We start from the raw sequence: 10,445 nt of genomic DNA on the forward strand, positions 1-10,445 counted from the left end.
CTATCGGATTTCCAGACACAGTATGAAGCCAAGGACTCCAGGCTGTATTGCTTTGACAGCACTGGCCCTGCCAGCGCCAACACTGACCACTCCGGCTCCTCCACGGGGGTCAGGGCTCCCAGCGGGGCAGATGAGGGGCTGGGTAGACTGTGTGGGGCAGACACTGGGCTCTCTTCCTCAGTGTCAGATGCCCAGACACAGTATGAAGCCAAGGACTCCAGGCTGTATTGCTTTGCCAGCACTGGCCCTTGCAGTGCCAACACTGCCCACTCCGGCTCCTCCCCAGGGTCCAGGGCTCCCAGCTGGGCAGACAAGGGGCTGGGGGGGCTGTGCGGGGCAGGCACCAGGCTCTCTGCCCTCTCTGCCGGGCCTCTTGCTGCCCCTGCTGGATCCTCCCTTTCCCCCAGGTGCCTCTGTTCCTGCTGCCTCCATCCCTGGATGTGCAGCAGTGCCCAGCTCAGGATCCTAGCACTGATGCTCCAGGCCAAGTCCAGCAGAGCCTGGCTGCAGCCCGGGGCGCTGGGAGGGGCAGGGACCGAGCTCTGTGTCCCTGCTGATGGCAGCTCCTCCCTGGGGGCAGGAGGCTCCGCTGCCTTTCCTGCCTGAGGGACAACAGGCTCAGGGGGCTCCTCCTCCTCCTCAGCAGCTCCAGCCGGGGCAGCAGCTGCCGGCTCGGCCTCCGTGGGACTCTACAGGGAAGGAGAGGCGCTGGTCAGGGCAGGCTCTGCCTCTGCTGCCACCTCTGTGCCCACGGGGCTGGCAGAGCTGGGCCCCTCTGGGGGACAAGGCTGAAGCTCCTCGTCCCTCCCTGGGCACAAGGGTCTGTCCCAGATCTCAGAGCTGATGTTGTGTCCCCATTGGGACAGCTCCTGCCTGCTCACATCTTCCTCCCTTTGGGACAGCTTTCGCTCACTCACATCGTCCCACCGGGGCAGCTCTTGGGCTGCAGCGTCTGGTCCTTGGCACAGCTCCCTGCCACTGCTGACTCTCACTTGGGACAATTCCAGCTCTCTCCTGTCTTCCCATTAGGAAATGTGGGAGTGCTCACCTTGTCCCCATGCTGAGAGGTCTTGGTACCTCTCACCTTCCCTCCGGGAATGCTCTTGGGCATCATCCCCTTGGGAATCCTCTGGGACACTCAGATCTCTCTGCAGGGACAGCTCGTGGCACCTCTCGTGTTCTCCCCATCCCATCTCCTCCCGCCCACTCACATCTATTTCCCACTGGGAAATCTCTTGGGTTGTCACACGTTCTTCCCTCTCCCACCCCTCTTGGTACATCTCACTGTCCTCCTCCCACTGGGACAGCTCCTGAGCTCTGATGGTTTCTTCCTGTTTACAGAGCTCTTGGTGTGTCCCCCCTCTGTACGGGGAAACTTCCCAAACTCCCACACGTACCTGGCCTTGGTACAGCTCTTGGCTGCTCCTGGCTCCCCCCCGGGACATTTCTTGGGCTCCTGGAACTCCTCTTGGGCAGGTCTCTTTCTCATCTTCCCTCCGGGAAAGCTCTCGGTCCATTTTGGCGAAGAGCCTCTCCTCCTCCTCAGTCTGTGACAGTGGCAGGACTGAGCTGCCACTGCCCCTGACCACGGCTCGCTGGTGGCTTCCAGCCAGCTGGGCAAGGTGCTGTGGGACCAGGAGGTGGAGTTGGCTTTGTCCTCCTCACTGTCACTGTCTGTCGCTCTCGGTAGCTCCAACAGCAATGGCTGTCGGCGTCTGGCGCAGACAGAGCCAGGGAGCTGCGTCCTCCTCAGAGAGCGGCTCTCCTGGGACTGGGCACCCCAGGGCTCTGCGCCCCTTGGAGACCCTCAGCCCGGGCGGGGCTCCCTGATGTCACAAGGGTCTCTGGCCACCATCACGGCCCACATCACAAAGGGCCGTGACACCATGTGCCATGTCACAAAGGGCCACCCCCGGCACCCGAACCTGTCTCGGTTTATGTTTATTTCATTAAGTTATTGTTAAGTGGTACATTCTGTTGACTGCCCATGTTTCCACCAAGTTGTTTTTTTTCCCTAAGTTGTACACTCCCTTTAAAGGTGTCCCTCAATTATTCCCCTCCCTTTGTCCCAGTTCCTTCCCTGCCTGTCCAGGCAACCCTGACCCTTTTTCCTGAATGTTCCCTGCCACTCAGCCCCATGGCCAGCCCCTGATTGAAACCCCCACTTGGAAATCCCCTAATCCAGGATGCCTCATTGGCCCCTGTGCCTTTCCCTCTGCTCCCCTGATCCTGATGGTCCCACAGTGTTGATGTAATCCCCTCACTCCTGCCCTGAGGATTCCCTATTGCTTCGCTGTTTGTGCCCACCGCCTGACATGGATCTGAGCAAAACCCCTTGCAAACGAGGCTGAGGGGCTCTTTTTTATCCTGCTCCCTGCACCTCGAATAAACTTTCCCCGTGGAAGCTCAAGGAAAAGAGGCTCCTCCTTCCTCCCTGGCCTGGTCCCTGCCGTGGCTGTAACAGCGTGCAGGGCAGAGCTCGCAGCTCTGCAGGTTCAGCCGTGGGCAAAGCCCAGTCCCCGGCTGTTGGCCGGTCCCGCCGTGGCTGCCGGAGCGCACAGAGCCAGCCCGGGTTCCGGGGGCTCGGGCAGGAGCCGGCCGGGAGCATCCCCGGAGCGGTGTCCTGGCGGGCCCTGCTGTGCCCCGAGCCCTGCGAGGCTTTGGCCCCGCTGGCCCACGGCAGCCCGGCCCCGCAGTGCCGAGCCCTGGCCGTGCGGGCTGCGCTGCCCAGGGCACGAGGAATTGGCCGCACGGCCGTGCCGGGGGCTCGTGGGCAGCGGCTCCAGGAGCCGCGGCAGCCCGGGGAGCAGGGGTGTCCCTCAGGGCTGTGCCCGGGCCCCGGGGCTCGGCCCTGCCCGCAGCAGCGGCACCCGGGGGCAGCGAGCGCGGCCTCGGCGGCCGGGCAGGGCGCGGGCAGCCGAGCGGGGCAGGGGCAGCCCCGAGGCCGGGGCCGTGCCCGGGCACCGGGCCGAGCTGGAGAAGCGGCACCGCCAGAGCCTCCTGCGCTGCCGCGGGGCCGGGGCCCGGCCGCTGCCCCCGGCCCGGGGCAGGGCCCGAGGCAGCGGCTCCTGCGGCTCTCCCCTCGGCCCTGCGGCGCCAGGGCACAGCGGCCGGGCCGGGGCTCGCTCCCTGCTGCCGGCCGGGCGCTGCCGAGGGCTCCCCGCCCGCCGGGGCCGGGGCCGGGCGCTGAGGGAGCGGCGCCGCCATCGCTGCCGCCCTCAGGGGCTCTGAGGGGAGCGCGGCTCCCGCCAGCCCCGCTCCGCCCGCACGGGCAGCGCAAACCTGGAGCACAGAGACACACGGCGCTGCCATTGTGTCCGTGCCCTTCCAATGCACCCGCACAGCGGCCCCGGGGCTGCGCTCGGCCGCGGCAGCAGCGCCGCTCGCCTGCCCCGGGCCGGATCCCCCGTGCAGATACCGGGGCCGGGCTGAGCCCCGGGACCCCGAACACACGGGGCTCGCTCACTCTGGGAGCAAGAAACGAGTGCTTTGGGCTACTCGGGAGAGAAAACTACTTTCCATGGCAATAAGCTGTTGTACATGGAGCTCAAAAGTCATAAGAAATACTAGAAAGGTATAATTAGAAATACACGTGGCTCAAAAGGCATAAAGGAGTAGTTAGGAGCAACATCTCTACTGAGAAAATAATTAAGAAAATAAAAACTATACTATAAAATACTTACACAGTTTTGTTACCTGTTGTTATCATATTTTTAAACTTTTAAATCTGTTTCCTGTGCTCTTCTTTATTTTGGGCACACTGAAGCAAAACTGAGCAGCATCAGGGAAGAACCAACAGCTGGGTCCAAGGCTCCACAATGGTTGTGGAACTCCCGGAGGACTCGCACGCTTCAGCTGTGCACAAAAGCTCCTCTCCTTTCCGAGGCTGCACGGCAGCACACGGGGAGTAAAATCAGAGTTCCTCCTGATTTCCTATACTCGCCCTCCATCATTTATCCAGCACCTTCTCCAAGTGCGGGGAGTGAGAGGAGACAGATCAAGTGTGGTTCTGGACAATCTGTTTTCTCTCCAATTTTTCCACTCCTGGCACAGCTATGAAGTGCCGAGCTGCAGGTGGGAGCACACCTGATATCCTGCAGGCCTCTCCTGTGGGCTGGAGACCCACGGGGCAGCTCCAGCATGAACAATCCCTTTTCCCATTGCAGGAGTCTACTTTGGTGGGGAAGAGAAAGAAAGGAGAATTGGGGTCCCCTTCTCCTTGTCCATCTTCTCAATAATTTTTGTCATTCCTCCAGCACAGATGGATCCAGCAGCTCTCTGGACTCTGTTTGCCATCCTTTGGGACAGTTCAGTGCCACTGGAAGAGTCCTTTGTCCTCATCCACTTCCCATGGGGACAGGGACTTGAACATTACAGCCTTCCCCAAAGACAGCTCTTTGTCATACTTGCCTTCTTCTTGGGAACGCTTATTGTTGCTGCTGTTATCCTGTTGCTGTTGTTATCCTCTTTGTCACTGTCACTCTCCTCTTGGGACAGCTCTTCTCATGGTAGTCTTGGCCCTGGGATGCCTCCCAGTCACTCTGCTTGGCTCCTGGGGACACCTTGGTGGCCTTTCCCTTTGGGACAGCTCCAAGGCACTCTTGTTATCCCCTGGGGAGAGCTCAGTGTCGTCTCTCCTGGGCACACCTGTTTCTTTAGTTCACCTTCCCACTATTTGTTCTCTTCCCACTGGGACATTGAAGAGAGACACCTCCAGCAGGAAGGTGCACACAGCAGTGTTCTGGAACAGGGATAAGCCAAGGACAGCACAGGAACAACAACCACTTTGTGCTCTCCTGATTGCATGAAACACCTTCATGTTAGAAAAAAGAACAGGGGCAGCTCTATGCAGACCAGCCTGACTTTTGTCAGCCCCTGGGTTCACACATAGGAAGGAAAACCATGAGCTGCTGAGCTGCAATGGGGTGAAGAGTTTTCATTTTGGAACAGGAACTGCGGAGTATCAGCGCTCTATTTGCAGCAGTTTGTTCAGCTTGGCAGAGGTGAGACACTCTCACTGCTCTCACAGCAGCTACTTCAATCTCAGAGCGCAGCCTGAACTGGGAGAGGTCTGTCCTTTCTCCCACTCCCTGCTGCCTGGATGCACAGCTCCCCAGCCCACCTGAGCCGTGGTGACTGTGCACAGTCCCACCATGGCACATCTTCCTTCACCATGGCACCTGTCCTCACAGCCCCACCATGACACCTGTCCCCTCATAGCCCCACCATGGCACATCTCCCCCCACCATGGCACCTCTCCCCTCACAATCCCATCATGGCACCTCTCCCCTCACTGCCCACCACGGCTCTCTCCCCTCCCCATGGCACCTCTCCCCTCACCACGGCACCTCTCCCCTCACAGCCCCATCATGGCACATCTCCCTTCACCGTGGCACCTCTCCCCTCACCATGGCACCTCTCCCCTCACGGCTCTCTCCCCTCACGGCTCCCTCCCCTCACCATGGCACCTCTCCCCTCACCCTGGCACCTCTCCCCTCACCACGGCACCTCTCCCCTCACCACGGCACCTCTCCCCTCACAGCCCCATCATGGCACATCTCCCTTCACCGTGGCACCTCTCCCCTCACCATGGCACCTCTCCCCTCACGGCTCTCTCCCCTCACGGCTCCCTCCCCTCACCACGGCACCTCTCCCCTCACCACGGCACCTCTCCCCTCACAGCCCCATCATGGCACATCTCCCTTCACCGTGGCACCTCTCCCCTCACCATGGCACCTCTCCCCTCACGGCTCTCTCCCCTCACGGCTCCCTCCCCTCACCATGGCACCTCTCCCCTCACCCTGGCACCTCTCCCCTCACCACGGCACCTCTCCCCTCACCACGGTACCTCTCCCCTCACAGCCCCATCATGGCACATCTCCCTTCACTGTGGCACCTCTCCCCTCACCATGACACCTCTCCCATCACCATGACACCTCTCCCCTCACCCTGGCACTTCTCCCCTCACCATGGCACCTCTCCCCTCACCATGGCACCTCTCCCCTCACGGCTCCCTTCCCTCACCATGGCACCTCTCCCCTCACCATGGCACCTCTCCCCTCACTGCCCCGCCATGGCACCTCTCCCCTCACAGCCCCATCATGGCACCTCTCCCCTCACCCTGGCACCTCTCCCCTCATCATGGCACCTCTCCCCTCACCCTGGCACCTCTCCCCTCACCATGGCACCTCTCCCCTCACTGCCCCGCCATGGCACCTCTCCCCTCACAGCCCCACCATGGCACCTCTCCCCTCACCATGGCACCTCTCCCCTCACGGCTCCCTCCCCTCACCATGGCACCTCTCCCCTCACAGCCCCACCATGGCACCTCTCCCCTCACAGCCCCATCATGGCACCTCTCCCCTCACCATGGCACCTCTCCCCTCACGGCTCCCTCCCCTCACGGCCGCGGCGCCGCTCGGGCTCCCCCTGGCGGAGAGCCGAGACAAGCGGGACCCATGTTGGCACGGCGCTGCCCTCCTTCCCCATTCCCCCGTCCCTCTCTCTCTCTGTCTCGCCCCCTCCGTTCGCCTCCCCGCCCGTTCCTTCCCCGCTCTCGCTCTGCCCGTCCTTGAGCGCGGGTCACGGCGGCGGCCCGGCCCTCCCCTTCCTGCCGCCCCTCCTCTTCCTGCGGTCCGTTACCGGCGCGGTGCCGCGGCTGCCGGCGGCTCCAGGTGAGGCAGGGCGGGCCGGGGGCCGGGGCCGGGACCCGACGGAGCGGGGCCGGTCCTGGGGTCCCCTCCATCCCCCCTTCCCAAACCCCAGCGGGGATCGCTCCGTTCCCACTGCCCTTCTTTCCCAGCCGGTCCCCTCGGGGGGTGAGGGTTCAAAGCGCGGTTCTTTAAGACCAGGTTTATTTAAATCGGGGCTGCCGACTTACGAGAAAGTCACTGTCGGAGCAATAATTTAATTTTTAAAGTGTGTTTATTGATAATTCTCTTTAAGTAGTTTGATGGGGTTTTATGGCCATATGAAAATCAGTTATCTTTGTCCGCCACCCAGATGGAGCGAAATCACTGGATCATAAATAAAAGGTGTTAATGAACTCCGTTATTACAAGCTGATGATTTAATGCCTTACATAGATCAAAGCCAGCTGAAAACACGGAGGGCTGATCCAGTCCTAAGTATTTGTTCTTTTCCTTCTCTGGGTTAGGGCAGAAGGGCAGTTTGATTTGGGCAGAAGATGTAAATGCTGCTTATTCTTTGATTAACCTTGAGGAGTTGATTTGACCTAGTTTTTTGTTTGAAAATAGAGTGATCTTTCCTTCTCTGTGTCTTTAGCTCCACTGATCCAGCATTTCCCTAAGGATTTCCATGAATGAAGAGGATTTGGCTGATGTGTAACTGGTGTGTCCAATTAGTGTTACATACTTCTACTTTGATTTTTTTCATAAGGACTGACTCTGTCACCTGCTGTCACCTTTACCCTGGCTGTGTCCCCAAATAACCCAGAATCACTGGAATTGCTGACGGAGTGACTGACTGCTATCGATCTGTTCTAATTCCAGGTTTATGTCCCCGCCTGGCACCAGCGAAGGAGGTTGGCCACTGCAGGGATAGAAGGGCTAACCTAGTGAATCTATAACATGAGTGCTGATCCAGATGTCGCTGTGAAATACCCAAAATATGCTGTGATGACGTCCTTTGCCAACGTACCAGGTCACAGGTCTTGAGGCATTGATCCAGGGGAGTAGGACATTGAGCTGTTGCTAAATATAGGTACAGAGGAAAAGGAAGGGATTTGTTTCATCAGTTATTGCTCAGCATCAAGCTTATTTCCAGCTTACACTGGCATGAGTTTGCTGAAAAGCAATAAAGGCAATAATATAAATATTAATAAAATAATAAATATTTCATACTAAAATAAAGTAAATAAAAAATAAAATTAAAAAAATAGAAGAATAATAGAAGAATAAAGGTGATAAAAGTGCTTTCAGGGAATTCTGCAGTGCAAAACAAACCTGTGTTCCTGTTGTGATTCCAGAAAAAAGTAAATTGTGAACTTCAATAGTATTTAATTAGAAATGTAAATTAATGACTTTAAGCTTAAGGAAGGCACGGTTAGATGGGATATTGGGAATTAAGAATTGTTCCCTGGCAGGGTGGGCAGGCCCTGGCACAGGGTGCCCAGAGCAGCTGTGGCTGCCCCTGGATCCCTGGCAGTGCCCAGGGCCAGGTTGGACACTGGGGCTGGAGCCCCCTGGGACAGTGAGAGGTGTCCCTGCCATGGCAGGGGTGGCACTGGGTGGGGTGTTTAAGGTCCCTCCCAACTCAAACCATGCTGGGATTCTGTGATTTCAATATTAGTCTGTAAAAGAAAAAAATACTGCTGAATTTTAGTAGGGATTTCTTTAATCTATCAGGCTAAAGATAAGACCAATGCCATGGAAGTTCTCATAAAAAAAGGATATTTACCGTGATTTTTGTCCAAATATGCCTAGGTTCTTTGTAAGGTAGCTGCATCTGAAGAAATCCCCGGTGGCCTGTGTCATGCTGAGTAACAACATGGGACATTGTTTCGTGGGATGGAGAGCCATGATTCCAAGGAAGCTGAAGCCATTTCTCTGCAGGATGTTGTCGGGTTACAAACCCAAAAACGATGTCCAGGACTCTTACAAAATTCTGGAGCTGGAGGAAGGATGTTCCCTCGATGACGTCAGAAACTCCTACTGCAATCTTGCCAAAAAATACCACCCGGACAGCAGCTCTGGCATGGCCGATTCCGGTGCCTTCATAAGGGTGGAGGAGGCCTACAGGGTCGTGCTCAGCGACCTGGCAGGCAAACAGAAGGCAGACCCCGGCGAGGAGGAGGAAGACCAGTTCAAATCCAAGTCCCTGCAGCACAGACACTACCTGAGCTTCGAGGGCGTGGGCATCGGCACGCCGAGCCAGCGGGAGAAGCAGTACATGCAGTTCCGCGTGGACCGCGCCACCGAGCAGGTGCTGGAGTACCGGCAGCAGCGGCTGGAGAGCCGCTACGCCGGCAGCGACCTCAGCAGGGCCAAGGACGTGCGGCAGAGCAAGAAGGTGAAGATAACTCAGGCGGTGGAGCGGCTGGTGGAGGACCTCATCCAGGAGTCCATGGCCAAAGGAGACTTCGACAACCTCAGCGGCAAAGGGAAGCCTTTGCGGAAGTTCTCGGACAGCCCCCACATCGACCCCATGACCCACAACCTGAACAGGATCCTCATCGACAACGGCTACCAGCCCGAGTGGATCCTGCTGCAGAAGGAGATCCGGGAGACCATCGAGCGGCTGAGGAAGAGCATCGTGGCCTCCAGGAGGAAGCTGGGGCAGCCGATGACGCTGTCGGAGCAGAAGCAATGGGGTCGGATTTGCGAGCAGTTCGCAGAAGACATCAGGAAATTAAACAAGAGAGTTGACAACTTCAACCTGGTGGTGCCCATCCTGAGCAGGCAGATGGTGCATTTCAGCACCGACAAGGAAATGCTCCGAGCACGAAAGATTTACGAGGCTGTCGTGGAAAAGGTTGCTGATTCAGACAGGAAGGAAAGCAGTGGGGAAGAGGGCAAAATATTTGGGTGGAAGTCTTCTCTCTTGAAATGGTTAAAACTTGCACCAAAATAATTTCATGCTAATTCCTCTTGTCAAGGTTTTGAATGCACTTTATTAATTAAATGTAACGCTAGAGAAATTTCAGGTTCACTGAAAATGTCAAATCCACACTGTTAGCCTACTTGAAGGAAATTTGGCTGTGTGATGAGTATTTTCATTATAAATAATTATTTTAAAATATTATTAAATGAAATGTGCCGGTTTGGGTTGTGGTAGAGTTAATTTTTCTCATCGTTAGTCTGGGGCTGCGTGTTGGGTTTGGGCTGGAGGCAGTGCTGACCATTCCAGGGTGTTTTATTGCTGGGCAGGGTTTGCACAGCACCTTTTGTGCCCTTCACACCTCCCCACCCCTGAGCAGCTGCTGGCTGAGTTAAACCACAGCAGAAGCAAATCAATTCTCTTGCAGGCCATTTTCCTTCTGCTGAAATCCAAATTAATGCTTCACTTCAGCACAGGCCCTAATCACTTTTACAGGCTCTTATCCCTTCAGAGGGGAAACAGAGGCATAAGAAGAACACATTAAAGTGGAGGGAAATGTCTTGCTGTGGCCTGTTTGTCCTTTGCACTATTATTTCAATACTTGCAACTTACAATGAATTTTTGGCAGGTTCACTGCATATTTTTCAAAAGTATGTTCACCTCTTTAGGGTTAAATTCACTGGAAGGGAGGGTTCTGGATGTCTTTGCTTGGAACATACACATGCACAAGTCCATTTTTGCCTCTTTAACACAGAAAGAGATCTTGGAAATTTATTTATTGGTGAACACCTCCTGCCATGGGCAGGAACACCTTCCAGCTCTGTGTGTGAATGCTTATTTCCATAATTTATTCTTGTTTATAACAAAACTGTTCATGAAAGATACTTT

The 10,445-nt window shown here is 56.6% G+C and overlaps 1 protein-coding gene across 5 annotated transcripts; it reads left to right on the forward strand.

Moving 5' to 3' along the window:
• Positions 1-6,561: 6,561 nt before the first annotated feature.
• On the forward strand, positions 6,562-9,780 carry DNAJC28 (DnaJ heat shock protein family (Hsp40) member C28). 5 transcript variants are annotated; one of them, XM_021538719.2, is made up of 4 exons: positions 6,686-6,818; positions 7,284-7,349; positions 7,511-7,721; positions 8,444-9,780. In XM_021538719.2, exon 4 carries the CDS (start codon positions 8,493-8,495, stop codon positions 9,588-9,590), a length of 1,098 nt encoding a protein of 365 aa, XP_021394394.2. In that variant the 5' UTR covers positions 6,686-6,818; positions 7,284-7,349; positions 7,511-7,721; positions 8,444-8,492; the 3' UTR covers positions 9,591-9,780. The 5 variants fall into 5 exon arrangements, with proteins under 5 accessions (XP_021394393.2, XP_021394395.2, XP_021394389.2 ...); XM_021538718.3 differs by lacking the exons at positions 6,686-6,818; positions 7,284-7,349 and adding an exon at positions 6,562-6,674 and having other exon boundaries at positions 7,511-7,668; XM_021538720.3 differs by lacking the exons at positions 6,686-6,818; positions 7,284-7,349 and adding an exon at positions 6,562-6,674 and having other exon boundaries at positions 7,511-7,542.
• The last annotated feature ends 665 nt before the right edge of the window (positions 9,781-10,445 follow it).

This window comes from Lonchura striata, chromosome 2 (assembly GCF_046129695.1).
Source record: "Lonchura striata isolate bLonStr1 chromosome 2, bLonStr1.mat, whole genome shotgun sequence".
Taxonomy (NCBI): Eukaryota; Metazoa; Chordata; class Aves; order Passeriformes; family Estrildidae; genus Lonchura; species Lonchura striata.